General features: G+C 42.7%; 1 protein-coding gene across 5 annotated transcripts in view; it reads right to left on the bottom strand.

The window, feature by feature from the left end:
• SLCO5A1 (solute carrier organic anion transporter family member 5A1) overlaps positions 1-16735 on the bottom strand; it is a 125147-nt gene that overhangs the window by 48048 nt on the left and 60364 nt on the right. For all 5 annotated transcript variants that reach the window (XM_048840906.2, XM_048840909.2, XM_075125142.1 and 2 more), the window contains exon 4: positions 10825-11048. In XM_048840906.2, the coding sequence (XP_048696863.2) occupies positions 10825-11048 (224 nt within the window). The remainder of the gene's footprint in view (positions 1-10824; positions 11049-16735) is intronic.

Below are 16735 nucleotides of genomic sequence, written 5' to 3'. Positions count from 1 at the left end.
TAACATTCAGCCATATTTGCGAAGTTTAAAAAAAGAAAAGAGTATCTATAATTTGGACTGGAAATATTTTCCTGTGTTCTTCTGCTATTTGAATGTACCCCTCTAGGCCCTATTCCAGCCCTACACAGGCATAGGAGTCATTATAGCCCATCTGCTTGCAGGAAGAGAGGCTTTGGATGGTAATGCTGAAATAGTAAAAAAGCAGGAAAAGTTTTAAGTTATTTCAGAATTTCTTTGATGTAACTTTCACTTCTGAAGATAAAAAATTCTGATGTTTCTGTAGGAAAAAAGATTATTTCTTGCACTCTGCATGATCAAGATAGGCCATATAAATCAATCTACTACTTGTAGTATGTTAACATTTTATTGTAATTTTGCCTAAATAAACGTTTTTAAAAAATTGTATTTGGGATCCATTGATGATATTGCCATAATTTGGGAAGGTAACCAGTAGGATATGATATTTAGCCATATTTGTTAATAATGCATGTAAATCTAACATACTGAAAGTTAAAAAGCACATAACATACTCCTGGGGAATTCTGTGCCAAAAAATTAAAAAATCTGTGCACAAAATGTAAAAATCCTGCAAATTTTATTTATCAAAATAACACAGTATAATCACACCAGTTTCAATTATTTTGGAAATTTATTTCAAAATACCTGTTGGCAACTATGACTGTAACAAAACAGACAAGAAAAAAAGATTTCCCAGGATTAGAGAGTTAAAGAAACTCCTACGACAACCCATTTCCTATTTCTCTGTCCCCTCCCTCCAGAACCCAGCCATGCGCCCACCCACCCCCAGCCCAGATTCCCACAACCCCTTCCTTCAGAGCACAGCCATGGGGTGCCCCCCAGCACAGACACTTGCACCCCCTCCCCCCCAGAGCCCAGCGTCAGGGCCCTCCCAGCCCAGACAACTGCACCCCCTTTCCCCCCAGATGCCTGCTATAGAGTGCCCCCCACCCCAGACATCTACACCGCTTCCCCTAAAAAACCAGTTGCGCCCCCCCCAACCCAGACACCCACACCCCCTCTGCCCCGAGCCAAGCTGCAAGGCCTCCCCAACCAAGACACCTGCACCCCCTTCCCCCCAGAACCCAGCCATGGGGTATCCTCCAGTCCAGACACACATACCGCCTCCACTCCTCTCCCCTCCAGAGCCCAGCTGCAGGGCCCCCCCAGCCAAAATACCTGCACCCCCTCACGCCCAGTGCCCAGCCACAGGGCAGCCGCCAGCCCAGACACCTGCAACCCCTAAGCTCAGCCATGGGGTATCCGCCAGCTCAGATAACCTCACCACCTCCTGCCAGAGAGAGAAAAAGCCTGATGCTGCGTCCCGGGCTTGTACAGAGTTTCCTGCATGCCACCTCCTTCCTTCAGGAAGTACTGAGAACCACAGCCACCTGGAATGCTCCAGCTCCCCCTTCCCATCCTCCCTGGCAGTGTCCTGTATTTGGGAGCTGGAGAGGTGGGCTCTGCTGGGTCCAGTGGTCCCTAATGGTAGCCAGCAGCTCTGCAGCACCAATTCTGCAGAGAAAAGGGAAATTCTGCACAGAACATTAATTCTGCACATATTCTGAATTGCGCAGTGGCGCCAAAATTCCCCCAGGAGTAATAACAGTACCTTAAAGGTAAAAAAAACCCAACGTTGTAATTATCCCAAAAACAAGCACTTAAAAGAAATCTGAACATGAGGAGATATAGAAATTAATAGTCAAGGCACCTAAACAACCCTCACTCTGCCCTGTAGTGATACCATGTGATAACCATATAATTATGATTCATGCATTTTCATGTTTATGGTCCTAGATTAGACAAAAGTGATTTTAAAAACTATTTTCCCGTTCATGGTGTCACTACAGGTCAGAGTTTTCAATTAGCCTTAACTCCAGTTTAACATTTTCTTGTGTGGGAATGTACTGATCCCAAACCCACTGAACACTTTAATGGGCTCCAGATTGAACATATTACAGAGATGATGAATGGTTGAGTTGGTGTGCTTGTTGGAAAGCACGTATTGTGGGGTCTAGTATTCTGAGGTCAAATCCTGCTCTCCTTGCTCAGTTGACTTCAGTGGGATTATTTGTATGACCAAAGCAAGACAGATTTAGGCCCTTATCATTTCAAAAGTGGTCATGTTGCAAATCAGCATGTAAACTGTCTGTCTGCATCCAATTTTAATCTCTTCTAGTCCTCCAAAATTCTAGTAAATCAATTATAGATGGGAGGATTTATCATTTTGATCCAGTTTCAAATGTTTTCTTGCCAGCTTTACAAAGAAAAGTATTAAACTTTAAATATAAAATTTGGTGGAAAGAACTAATCCATAAATTGTGCTAAGAAGCTTTCATTTATTTTGAAACGTAAATGTTCTAGAATAGCCAAGGTAGTTAAACCTGCATCACTATTATTGAACATTTATGATATTGCAATGTCAAAACAGAAAGAAATAAGGTGACATTGGGGCAGGAAGATATCGATGCAAATGTAAGGAGATGGTGTTACGGTTTCTTGACAATGCCAAAAATATATCAATAAACATTTTTGGAAACCAAATTAGAATGACAAGGATGAAAAGGAAACACTGCTAAAATTTTATGATAGCTATATTACAGATTCAAGACATAAAAATACAAGTTTATCACACATTCAAAAGGAAATTTAAGAGAAAAATATCCAATTCACTACAATAGCATTAACTCCTAGTGTATCTCCCATTCCTCAGTCTGTGGGGTGATTTTTAAAGGGGCTAGGGGGCTGTCAATGTTAATTATAGCCCTAACTGGGCCAATTTTTTAAAACAATTTTTGAAGGACCTCAGATATCACAGCAGAGGGTCTGGGCTCCCAGGGTTAGCCAAGCTGCTGAAGAGAACCGCTAATGTTGGGCTGGTGGAGGGGAGCAGTACAAATGGTCCCCCTGAGATAAGGTGGAGGACCAAGAACCTCATTTTCCTTCAAAACCTGGATTAATAGGGAAGGGAAGCAGAACAAGCACCAGTGCACCCCACCAGCAACCATGCAGCCATGACCGCCCCCAAAAATATGTGGCTGGCAGCCTCCCAAAGCAGTGGACTTCTGCTGCTGGGAGCATGAGACTGGAGAGGAGGAGGCAGGGAAAGCCATGGCTGATTTTATTGCCACTGGAAACTGGATTTCAGTTTGCCTATTTGGTGTTTTTAAACATATGTAGTGAGCAGCTGCTGTGGTGATGAGCACAGTAGAAAACCCTAGATTGACAGGTCACCCCCACTCCCACTGCTGCCTGCTGGCAGGGCCATGCCCTGCGCTTTTCTCTTCTTTGAGAAGGGAGCCTTACAAAGCACCGCAGAAAGGGAGAGAAGATGAGGACTGTGACTGGCTAGTCCATGTCTCCTAGCCCAACCTCCCTCAGAGTTGAGAATTCAGTATAGCAGTTTTTGGCATTCTCCATGATCCATCTGTAATTTCATGAACAATCCCATCAGAGAGAGAGAGAGAGAGAGAGAGAGAGAGAGAGAGAGAGATGAATTTGGTTTTCAGTAGTGAGTTGGAAGGAAAACGATGCAATAATTAGGCACTGAACAATAGTTCACAACAGAGTGAATGCTGGCCAAAACATGGACTATATTCTGTTCATTCTAACTTCCAGAACAATGGCCACCACAAATAGAACAGTCCTTTTATTATGATGATAAACTAAGTATTATCTCTAGAAATAAGATGAAACCAAACAGTGGAAGCTGAACTCTGGACTCAGGATTGAGTCACAGTATCTCTATAAAATGCCAAATCCAAATGTCACAACACTTGGTAAAGTTCATAGTTCAATCTACATGATGAAACTCAGTTTCAGGAGTGTTTGGATTCAGGATTTTGGTATAGCTCATTATAGAGATACTAAATTGATATTTTCTGCTGGACTTCTGATCTGGGGTTTTAATTTGAGTACATTTCTAGTCACATCTTTCAGGTTACTGAGAGCTCAATTTAATATGCTAAAGTTCATTATTAATTAAAAACTAGCAGCTTTATTTAATATATCCTTTTGGGCTGCATATTGCATGTCTACATAGGGCTAAGTAAAACTCTAAGGATATGTTTACACTACCTGCCAGATCAGCAGGCACCGATCGATCCAGTGGGGATCGATTTATCGCATCTAGTCTAGACGCGATCAATCGACGCCCCCTCCCACCCCCAAGCGCTCTCCCGTCGACTCATAGAATCATAGAATATAAGGGTTGGAAGGGACCCCAGAAGGTCATCTAGTCCAACCCCCTGCTCGAAGCAGGACCAAATCCCAGTTAAATCATCCCAGCCAGGGCTTTGTCAAGCCTGACCTTAAAAACCTCTAAGGAAGGAGATTCTACCACCTCCCTAGGTAACGCATTCCAGTGTTTCACCACCCTCTTAGTGAAAAAGTTTTTCCTAATATCCAATCTAAACCTCCCCCACTGCAACTTGAGACCATTACTCCTCGTTCTGTCATCTGCTACCATTGAGAACAGTCTAGAGCCATCCTCTTTGGAACCCCCTTTCAGGTAGTTGAAAGCAGCTATCAAATCCCCCCCTCATTCTTCTCTTCTGCAGGCTAAACAATCCCAGCTCCCTCAGCCTCTCCTCATAACTCATGTGTTCCAGACCCCTAATCATTTTTGTTGCCCTTCGCTGGACTCTCTCCAATTTATCCACATCCTTCTTGAAGTGTGGGGCCCAAAACTGGACACAGTACTCCAGATGAGGCCTCACCAATGTCGAATAGAGGGGAACGATCACGTCCCTCCATCTGCTCGCTATGCCCCTACTTATACATCCCAAAATGCCATTGGCCTTCTTGGCAACAAGGGCACACTGCTGACTCATATCCAGCTTCTCGTCCACTGTCACCCCTAGGTCCTTTTCCGCAGAACTGCTGCCTAGCCATTCGGTCCCTAGTCTGTAGCGGTGCATTGGGTTCTTCCGTCCTAAGTGCAGGACCCTGCACTTATCCTTATTGAACCTCATCAGATTTCTTTTGGCCCAATCCTCCAATTTGTCTAGGTCCTTCTGTATCCTATCCCTCCCCTCCAGCGTATCTACCACTCCTCCCAGTTTAGTATCATCCGCAAATTTTAGTATCATCCGCAAATCTCCAGCTCCGCGAGAGGCACAGGCGAAGTCGACAGGGGAGCGGCAGCAGTCTACTCACCGCGGTGAAGACACCACGGTAAGTCGATCTAAGTATGTCGACTTCAGCTAAATTATTCACGTAGCTGAGGTTGCGTAACTTAGATCGATCCCCCCGCAGCGTAGACCAGGGCTAAATGTCCTGTACCATACATTAGGTCTCCTATAAAACCTGTGATAGATTCTTCAGAGGCAAACTCTAATTTGATTATTCCAAATTATTGGCTTGAAACAGAGATTTTTTTCTGGACATTATACAATGCAAGTCACCTTGTAACAGCCTCAGGCTCCAGCTATATAACTTAATATCAGTATGAGCCACAGTTCTCTGGAAACTAAACTACAGTTCTCTAGCACAGAGGATAAAGTTAGTGCAAATTAAACAAATCCACTATGGAAATAAAATGCACATCCAAAATTAGGTTTTCACTACTATCCTAACATGAGAAAAACAAAACTCTGTCTGGCAGAAGCTTTATAAAGTTTAATTACATTATGAATAAAAAAAACTATACAAAATGGGTACAATAAGCGAAAAAATTGAAAATAGCTAAATTTGCCAGTCATAATAATTATTTAAGATAGGACAATATGTTGGAATTGTGGGTATAAAATAATGGATCCTTAAAGTCTCTACAATATCCAAGTGTCCAATATTTCAAGTATTATCTTTATTTTTGTAAATAAACAACAGCTTATCACAAGCCTAGTCGTTTGCTTCAGAGTTGTCATGAAACCTTTTGAAATCCTACTGCTGTTTCTTATTAAAACAAAAATATTAGCACTTATTTTTGCATAATTGTACATCAACGGCACAAATATAAGACGACTGTTGTTTAACAAGAACTTGCGGTCTTCTACCATTTTGTCCTTTTCTAAGGATGCCCTTTCATTCTCTTACCATGTAAAAAGATTAGGTGGAAGAAAACAAAATAAATCTCTATCAGTTACATTACTTGTTAAAAAAAAATCACCCTTATAACAGCAATATATACAAGCTACTTTATTTACTCCTGGGGAAATTCTGCACAAAAAATTAAAAATTCTGTGCACAGTATTTTAAAATTCTGCAAATTTTGTTTGTCAAAATAACACAATATAATCACACCAGTTTCAATTATTTCTGGTCATTTATTTCAAAATGCCTGTCAGCAAGTATGGGCATTGGGGATTGGTCCTGCTTTGAGCAGGGGGTTGGACTAGATGACCTCCTGAGGTCCCTTCCAACCCTGATATTCTATGATTCTATGTCTGTAACAATACAGACAATAAAAAAAAAGACTGAGGAAATGCTTTTGACAAATAGATTCCTCACTAGGCATATTAACACAGAACTCTGAGTAATAATTCATTTAAACTACAATACAGAACCATATTTCCTGCACCCCTCAGGAGCAGTGCAAAGGCTTGGGGGAGTCAGGGGTAACGGAGGAGCTGAGGGAGAGGGAAGTAAATTGTTGGGAAGGAACCTGGGCAGGGTTGATAAAAATCAATTAAATCGGATTTTTTTAATTTAAATAGGATTTTTTTGATAAAATGCTTTGAGGAAAAAACCTATCTAAAGACAGTTTTAATTAAGATACTAATCTCCTGATTCCCAGTCCAAGTGTCTATTGAATTCCTGACGTTTGCTATTTTAATGGAAGACCTCAAGCACTGAGCCAGTAGCGTGTTTCTCCAGTGTCTTCTGACTTTTGCAGAGAAATATTTGCCCATTATAGAATACGAAATTGAACTCTTTCTAGGTGCAGGACTGAAGTCTGGCTCTAGCAAGATCAACCCAGCAATTCTGAAACTTTTGCTGTGTCCTCACATATAATGGACTATCAGCATGCTGCCATTCTCTTTTGCAAAAGTGATTGGAAACAGTATGAAACAGAGGACTGGGAGATGTGTAAACGCCGAAGTTCAGGACTGTCTGGATATAGGCCCATTTCTATTTAAAACATATAATTTAGAAAGAAAAGCAGAGATTATGATATAAATCCACTTAATTGATGTACCTGAGGAGTTTATAGAATGTTTAAACTCAGTACAGTATTTATCTTCTATACCATGCCAGCTGCAGGTTAATTAATCTAATTGTACAATATGCTTAGCTGAGGTAATTGCTGAAGGGTACGCAGGCACAGTGCCATACAATGAAACTATGCAACCTACATAGTAAAAGGAAAACTATGAGTCCATCTGTTTGTGTTCATGATTTATCGGCACTTATGGGATCAAACCTTGGTTTATATATTATACACCTGCTCTGGCCCAAGATACTTACACTGTACAGTACTCTCTATTTTCCTTCATATGTTATACCCAACTTTCTCTTTACTCCATTCCTTTTATTTCTTCTTCTGAGTCTGGCTTGGACTTCTCCTCAAGAGTTTAAATTATGTTTGTCCTTTACCATATTTTTTGTTTTGTTTTGCTTACAAGGGCTCAGATCCACAAAAGGACTTCTGCTCCTAACTCCATCATGTAGGTGCCACCAAAACTCTTAAAACCCCTGCTCGGCTACTGCCTAGTTATGGAGGCTCCCAAAATCCCTTGGTGCTTACATTTTTTTATGTTAAAGTCCCATGAGCACCTATATTTATGCTGCTGGGCACAATGCCTCAATTTAGGCACTGAGTGCCTACCTCACACCTAAGCCCCAGCAGGACTCTCAAACCACGTGAAGATCAGCATTCCCACACCTATCCTGGCTGCAGGGCCCGATCCAGTAGGCATTCTCAAAAAGTGCCTCTCTCTCAGAGGTGAGTGCCTTAAGCACCGGACTATAGAGTCATACTGTCTCTCTGGTCCAATACATATTTTTTATATAAAGTGGAATGGCTTCGAGAGATAGAGAGACCCCCTCTCATCAGAATATCCCATAGTCCATATATTAAGGCACTCACCTGAGAGCTATGAAACCTATGTTCAAATCCCTTCTCCTCATCAGGTAGAAGAAGGAATTGAACAAAGGTCTCTCATATCCTGGGGGAGTTCCCTAGCCACTGAGCTAAAGGCTAAATGTGGCTTCCCCATCCATTGTGTGGATTTGGGTGTGTACTGCCACTGTTTTTACAGGGAAGGGTTAGGCACCTGACTCGAGGCATCCTGTTTGAAAAGCTATCATGATTTAAGGCAAATCTCTTTTCCTTGAGCAATCTCAACTTGTTCAACATCTTTCTCACCTCCAAAATATAGTGCAGTTCTTAACCGTTCCACATGGTGAATCTCTCTTGTGGTGAAACTGAAAACTTTTAATACAATAGCCAATACTGGGGTGATTTACTAATGTTTTCAGTGACTAAAAAATTGTGAATTGATCCTTATACAGTATGTACCATTGTTATATGTAGTTAGGATGAGTACATGAAACAGAAGGAAATATGAAACTACTGGTTGTTATTCCTTCAGAGTAAGTATCTGGAAGGATCTCTCTAAAAAAATTAATTTGTTTTTCTTCTTTATTGTGGCCAGGTGCCTGTACAAACAGAACAGGCCCTTCATCTTAAAATATTGTGCAGTTTGAGAGACTTGGGCATGTCATGCTGATAACAGGAAACGTGCTCATGTTTCCCAGATCTCCCAAAGCTAGTGACACACTCTGGACCTAGCCAGAGAGCTCAGAATTACTTCTGCCAATGGCATGCCCCTAATGCCTGAAGAAAGAAATCCAACTGGCTACATCGACTTGTGAAAACAATTTTACCTAATAAAAGCCACTAGTGCTGTGCGGATAGCAGTCTCTAGAGAAGTAACTACATCCAATTATTTGCCTCTGAATCCATTATCTTTTGAGCCCCTCTGAATGCACCATTGTGTCATCACTACTCACCTCTGATTGAGACACAAAATGAAGGAAATTCTAAAGAACGTGACCTTGTACCTCTGTCTTGTTTGCTATGCACATCTGGTTATGACCCAGTTATTGTACTGCCAAGACAACCAGCACACAACACAATCATGGCCCTTTTGACTTTCCATTATTTTATCAATTTTCCACAGAGACTAACAGGACTTGCAGCTGTTATAACTATACACATCTGAGAGATAGCAAATGCCTTGCAAAGAAAGGTATTACAGATGTGCGCGGATGCTCCTTACAATTACATTAGAGAATACCATTAGTATGGTTAACCCCTTGTCTAATGGCTAAACAAAATGGTTAAAAGAACAGATTATTTATAAATATGTGATCAAAATTCAGGACTGTCACCAACACTAAGAGCAATTGTAACATTCAGTCCAGTGCTAACTGTACATCTAGGCTATGTCTACATAGCAATTAAACAACTGCAGCTGGCCCAGATCAGCTGACTCAGGCTCACAAGACTTGGGCTCTGGGGCTATAAAACTGCAGTGTAGACATTCAGGCTCAGGCTCCACCTGCAGCTGGCCCAGGTCAGCTGACATGGACCAGCTCTGGGTGTTTAACTGTTGTGCAGACATACTTCTAGAGTCGGGAGTTCAAATTCTGTCTAATGGCACAAATGACAGGAGCTTTCATGGTCTCTTCATAGTTCCCATTGTGCTAATCAGAAAAATACCACAAACTTGGCACCTTTAACAACCACTTCACAGGTACCCAAAATTAGAACAGCAATAGTATAAAGACCCAGATGGATTCACAGAACTGTAGCAGAAATCTTGTCCTGTACCACTCCACGTTATGCCTTACTTAATTAAGCCTATGCTATCAATCTCTCTTTCACGAGCTCTAAATTCACGCATTTTTTAAAAAGTGACACTATTGTCCTTTCTTTACATTTCAACAATGTTTAGAGTTTACACTAATAATGTTATTGAATAAAATTTAAGTCTTGTATAATTACTGGTGGATCCCTATGCTTTAGTGAGTATTATTATTATTTCCTGATTTCAGAAACTGACAAAAACATAGCACTCTGAAAGTAGACCCATAGAAACTTAATATCAAACTGGCAGAAAATGTATATGGAATAATAAAATATTCCACAACTTATTGCCCCAATACAAGAAAAGATGATGAGCAAGGATTCCTTTTTCCATTTTTGACAGACTATTAAAAGTAAGACAGGTTTCAGAGGAACAGCCGTGTTAGTCTGTATTCGCAAAAAGAAAAGGAGTACTTGTGGCACCAAGGTGCCACAAGTACTCCTTTTCTTTTTATTAAAAGTAAGAGGAGCACTTTATTCCAATGAGAATAATATGGCTTCAGTGAAGATGTATATATTTACATTAAAGACTGTGAGGCACTCAGATACTATGATAATGGAGGTCATATAAATAAGTAAAGTAAATAAATAAGATAGATAGATAGATATGGTTTAGCCAAGCTAAAAAGCTGTAGAAAAAAAACTATTCATTTTTTTCTCAGCACAGAAGACATTTGTTAAAACAAAGCACATATGTTACCTCTCTGCAGCTAAATATTAAACACACTGTGATAATTTAAGGAAAAGGTATTCATATTACTGTGCTTTCAGCATTCAGTATGTCAATCGTAACTGTGCTTTATAATTAGAAGAACAGACCATCTATTAAAACTTTTCTCCTCAAAAATATCCATCTCTTTTTAATATCAACAAGTATAATATGGCCAAATTCTGCCCTCAGTTAAATTCATGCAGGTCCAGAATATAGCCCTGTGTACGATCTTAAACCCTATTGTACATGTGCTCCTTTAAAAAAAATATATATGCTTTACCTTTAACATTCTTTCCAAATCCCATAGAAGCAGGAATTGAACTATCCACTTGTCTTTTGCTGTTGGTTTTCTCTTTCATGACATCATCATCACTTGAAATGTCATCAGAGCTCATCTTCTTTTTCTTCTTCTTTTTATGTCGCGGTGGGAGCTTTTTTGGGAAAGTAAACATTGGGAATATCACAAGGAGCATTGCAATGGCACAAAGGAGGAATCCACTCCACCTAAAGTGAGGAAATACGAGTAACAGTTGAGAGCTAATGCATTATGTGGAACAAAAACAGCAAAGAAAACTATGTGGCTATCACTTTCTGTAACTAGACAGAAAACCATAGTTCACACTAATGTTTGGAAAACCAATAAAAATATTAACAGAAGAGTCAACACAAAGCTTCTTCTGGGGTACTGAATGCAAAATGAAATCAAAGGAAGCATCTATTAAGAACACCACCATCATTCAGTTTAATTTTAAAAGAATTTACCTAGAAAGTATCAATTGATATGACAATAATGTCACTTTTGTGCTCTCTAGAGTTTATTGCTTTTAACAATACCATACCAAATATTGAGGAGATGCTCTTTATTCAGATTTACTTAGCTCACACTCAGGCAAATTCCCACTGAAATTAATGGGATTTTGCCAGATTAAAAAATGGACCTTTGGAGACCCGAGCCCAGGGTTCCCTTATGCACAGATGGATCTCTGCTTTCCCATAGGCAGCAGGTATGATCAAGCATTTATAGAAAAGCACAGTCTCATTCCCTGGATCAGACGAAGGCATCTTGCAGGATCAAGTGTGTAGGACGGAGGTGAATGGCTGCAGGAATGCAGATCATCCTCCCTGGAGCCAGTAGCAGAGCCAGGTTTTGAGCAGTGGCAGAACCAAGAGGGACAATGGGTCATCAGTAGTGCCACTTTCAATTATACCTACTGGCTTGAAAAGGCGCCACAAATACACCTAAAAGTCAGTGGGTTGGGAGAGAGGAGGGTGTTACACCCCCTGCCTGCCACACTATAAGGCCTGCCACTGCCTGGAGCCCATAAGCTTTAACAACTTTCTCCAGGATCGCCCTCCATGCAGGGAATCTTCCTCAAAAAGGGATTTTAGGGACAGGTGCCAGATGGCGAATCCCACACTGCCAGCTGGTAGCCATATGGCACCAGAGCAGGGGATATAGGATAAGCTCTTAAGGTCCTTCCTCATCTCAAGAGATCTGCAGTAAGGGGAAAGGGTTTGTGGACTCCTGGTTTATTCGGGGGGGGGAGGGGGAGGAGGGTGGGTGGAGATTATGAAGTTTCCTGTCCCCTACCTGGGTGTTTCCATAAAGAAGTCCAGCCTTAAGAAAAGAGTCCACAATTTGCCCAACGGAACTGCTCCAACCTACTGAAAACATGTGTCTCAAAAAATACTGAAGTCTTTGGTCCTGAGTCTGATCCCTCTTACATGGATGTAAATGAAGAGCAGATCCACTGAAATCAATGGTGTTACACCAGCATAAAACCAGTGTGAGAAGAGAGTCAGGCCCCTGCACTTCAAATCACTGTTTGTAGGGCTGAATTTCACATCTCTGTTCATCACCTGCACCTAGGGACCCAGCACCACTCACATAAAGACACTGAACCGAATAGTATACACTACATATAGGAAAATAGTCACAAAAGTCAACAGGACTATTTACATGAATAAAGGAAACAGCATTCGGCCCCCTTTTGCAATGCACAGAGAAATACAGGATATAATTTTAAATTGGGCCTAATCTGACATACATGTATGTGTGATGACTTGTGTGCCATGCAAAATGGGATCAAGAGTGGTTAGAGCTAGGACAAGCCAGGCACTAAAAACTACGCAGACAGCTTTCATAATGGCTAGGAAACATGAAGTGATGGCAAGTTTTGGCTATGTAGTTTTGATAGTAGGTAAACAGAAAATCACCCCTTTCAGCTGATAGGATACATAGAGAAGTTTGCATTAGAAATGGGAGTTTTATCAGGCACTATCACCCAGAGAATAAATTCGTACAGTGCGTCAAAACACAGTAATAATTCCTTTTGGGATCTCAGGGCATGTCCAAATGCGGCTGGGAACAGGCTCCCTGCATGGGTTCCCAGACACCTGCTCACTTTGCTTGAGCTAGCACCCTAAAAATAGCAGCACAGCTGGAGTAGCAGGGGCGCAGCTTGGGGTAACTGCCTGAGTATGACCCTGCCGGATCCCTGGGGACCTACGCAGGCGGCTAACCCAAGCTGCTACCTTGGCTACACTGCTATTTTTAGTGCGCTAGCTTGAGCGATGCTAGTGCATCTACCCACTTACGCTGGAAAACCTCGTTCCAGCTGGAGTGTAGACATACCCACCAAAACATAAAGCATCGATCAAGGGGATCAATGGGGAGTGTGGCAAATTGCCAGCACTACTTTGATGGGTCTCGCGCTTTCTCTTCTTGGGGAGGGTTCAGGACACCATTTCTCGCTCCTGAACTGGGGTATTAACTGCCCCACTAGTGTCCTAGAGGAGAGGAGTGGAGAGGGAAGGACCCAGGCCCACCCTATACTCTGGGTCCCAGCCCAGGGGCCCTAGGGATAACGGTAAACCACTTGAACGAGCGGTTCCTACACCTGGGCTACTTCCCTTCCTGCACAAACCAGGTGTCCCTTTACCTAGGGTCTTGGTCTTCTTAGCCCACCACAGCACTTCTTCAAATCTCCTCTGCTTCCCTCCAAACTGCTCTCTGCTCCAACACCAATCCACTCTGCTTCAACTCCTCCAAACTGCTCTCTACTCCAACACCAATCCACTCTGCTTCAACTCCTTCCCTTGTCTGATTAAAGCAGGGGGGTTTTATCAGGTGACTGGCTTCAGGTGCTTTAATTAAACTATAGCAAACTTTCTTCCCTCTACAGGGAATAAGGCTCCCTTCTAACACTCTCCTGCTGGCCCCGTTATTCCACCTTGGTCCCAAGGCCCGTCGGGGACATTAGTTGGCGGCTCCTTCACGGAGCTGTGAGCACGGGCGTGTTTTTGACACGGTTCATCCCCATCCCGGATACTTGCCCTTTTTGCAATGTGAGGGAAACCCTGGCACACGTATATTTAGAGTGTGCCAGACTGCAGCCCCTTTTTCGGCTCCTCACAAATATTTTATTATGCTTTTGGCTCCACTTTTCCCCTCACCTTTTTATCTACACACTCCCCATCCGTGGCCCCACAAAATCGCGAGATCTCCTGGTTAACCTCCTAGCCCTAGCTAAAACAGCCGTTTATAAAACCAGAGAGGGGAGATTGACTAATGAAGCGTCGTGCGATTGTAGGGCCGTTTTCCGATCCTCAGTACATTCACGTATCTGGGCAGAGTTCCTCTGGGCGGCGTCCACCGACTCCTTTGACACCTTCGAGGAGCGGTGGGCACTGTCTGAGGTTCTTTGCTCGGTGACCCCGTCTGGTTCCCTCCGCCTGACCCTTTGATTGAGGGGAAGAGCAAGAGACCCCAACCCCAGCCATTGCCGCTGTGGATACCATCATCATTGTCACCTAGGAGGGGTACTATAACACGTGGGTGTACTCCTCCCCACCCCAAACCGCCCACCCCGCAGCTGCGCCCATCTTGTCGGGCACTCTCAGGAGAGGAATAATCGGTGACACTGGGCATGGCACTAGGTAACTCGAGGGGGTGGAAGACCACGAGTGTCGAGGAAGACCCCCCGCTCTAGGCCACCAGGTAACTCAGAAGGGTGGAAGACCACAAATGTCGAGGAAGCCCCCCCGCTCTGGGCCCAGGCTAGCCTGAATACTTCTCCCTCTTGAAGGCTGCTGTGTTATACCTTCTGTTTGCTCTTGTTTTGTTGCATAGTTTTGCTTTATCCTCTTTGGTGATTCTTTGTAAGTGTTACACAAATAAAATTCTTTTCTGCTTCAAAAAAAAAAAACCAAAACACTCTCCTGCTGGCCCCGGTGGGCTAGCCTGTATTCCACCTTGGTCCCGAGGCCCGTCGGGGACATTAGTTGGCGGCTCCTTCACGGAGTTGTGAGCACGGGCGTGTTTTTGATGCGTTTCACCCCCATCCCGGATACTTGCCCTTTTTGCAATGTGAGGGAAACCCTGGCGCACGTATATTTAGAGTGTGCCAGATTGCAGCCCCTTTTCCGGCTCCTCACAAATATTTTATTACGCTTTTGGCTACATTTTTCCCCTCACCTTTTTATCTATACACTCCCCATCTGTGGCCCCACAAAATAGCGAGATCTCCTGGTTAACCTCCTCCTAGCCCTAGCTAAAACAGCCATTTATAAAACCAGAGAGGGGAGGTTGGCTCATGAAGCGTCCTGCGATTGTAGGGCCGTTTTCCGATCCTCAGTACATTCACGTATCCGGGCGGAGTTCCTCTGGGCGGCATCCACCAACTCCCTTGATGCCTTTGAGGAGCGGTGGGCGCTGTCCGAGGTTCTCTGCTTGGTGAGCCCGTCGGGTTCCCTCCGCCTGACCCTTTGATTGAGGGGAAGAGCGAGAGGCCCTAGCCCCTGCCGCTGTGGATGCCGTCATCACTGTCACCTAGGAAGGGTCCTATAACACGTGGGTGTACAGCTCCCCCCCACCCCAAACCGCCCACCCCGCAGTCGTGCCCATCTTGTCGGGCACTCTCAGGAGAGGAATAATCGGTTGACACTGGGCGTGGCACTAGATAACTCGAGGGAGTGGAAGACCACGAGTGTCGAGGAAGCCCGCCCGCTCTGGGCCCAGGCTAGCCTGAACACTTCTCCCTCCCGAAGGCTGCTGTGTTATACCTTGTGTTTGCTTTTGTTTTGTTGCATAATTTGCTTTATTCTCTTTGGTAATTCTTTGTAAGTGTTACACAAATAAAAATTTTTTCTGCTTCCAAAACAAAAAACAAAAAAACACTCTCCTGCCGCCCTCTGGCCATGCTGTATCACATGAGGCACCAGTCGTCTGTGGGCAAAATACTAAGTGCTAGAGATGACACAACTGCAGCATTGTACGTAATCTTGTACTTACATGATAGATATCAAAGAATTGGACAACAGACTAAAGAGATAAGGAGTTTCAATATTAACAATGAGGAACGAATAGGTCCCTTCTGACCTAAATATCTATGAATAGGCAAATGACATTTACATTAATTAGAACACAGGAGATAGAAAATTTTTTAGTGTTTTGAAGGATAAAGATATGGGGCACACCTCAAAAGGTATCTTAACAAGTACTAGGGTCAAACAAAAGTAATGGAAGCTAGGAAAGATCCAGACAGTGCAGAAGAAATTCCTTTCAACTTCTTGCGTGGAACAGACAATGAAAGGCAGCATTAGAAGATCAAACTTATTCAATGCATTTTACAAAGATGTATTAAAACGACCCAGAATTCAATAAGCTGAGCAAAATGAATTTCTACTGAAATTCAGATGAAGAGTTAGAACAGTAGATGTCCTCAGAAGGGCTCTTACTGGATTCAGTTGACCTCATAATGTCTAAACCAAATTACATTTCTGCATAATATATGTTTGTAAGGAAGAAAGGAAGGGTTGTTGTTTTTTCTAATAAAAAACAGAACCCACGGCAACCAACACTTTCTCCCTATAGTTACATTTACTCTGCAATATTATCTTCATACTTATTATTATTTTGATTATTAATATAATTTCCCCTAGGTTTCTGTGACAAGTGGATTTAGGCACTTCACAGATCTAACACAAGCAAAGAAAGACAATCAGACAGTACATTACTTCAAGGGACACGGTTGAGGCTGCCAGGTCCCAAATGTGACTCTTCTTAAACTTCAACCTTATCTTAAAATGTATCGCTACTTTGGAAAAAAAATATCAAACCTCTGAAATAAGGACTGCAAAACGCTTAGAATTTTGAGATGAAAATCAATCAAATAAAATCTGCCCAAATG

The sequence above is a fragment of the Caretta caretta genome, chromosome 2 (genome assembly GCF_965140235.1).
Source record: "Caretta caretta isolate rCarCar2 chromosome 2, rCarCar1.hap1, whole genome shotgun sequence".
Classification (NCBI taxonomy): domain Eukaryota; kingdom Metazoa; phylum Chordata; order Testudines; family Cheloniidae; genus Caretta; species Caretta caretta.
Note: the sequence above shows the minus strand (reverse complement) of the source record. Positions and strands in the feature narration are given on the sequence as shown.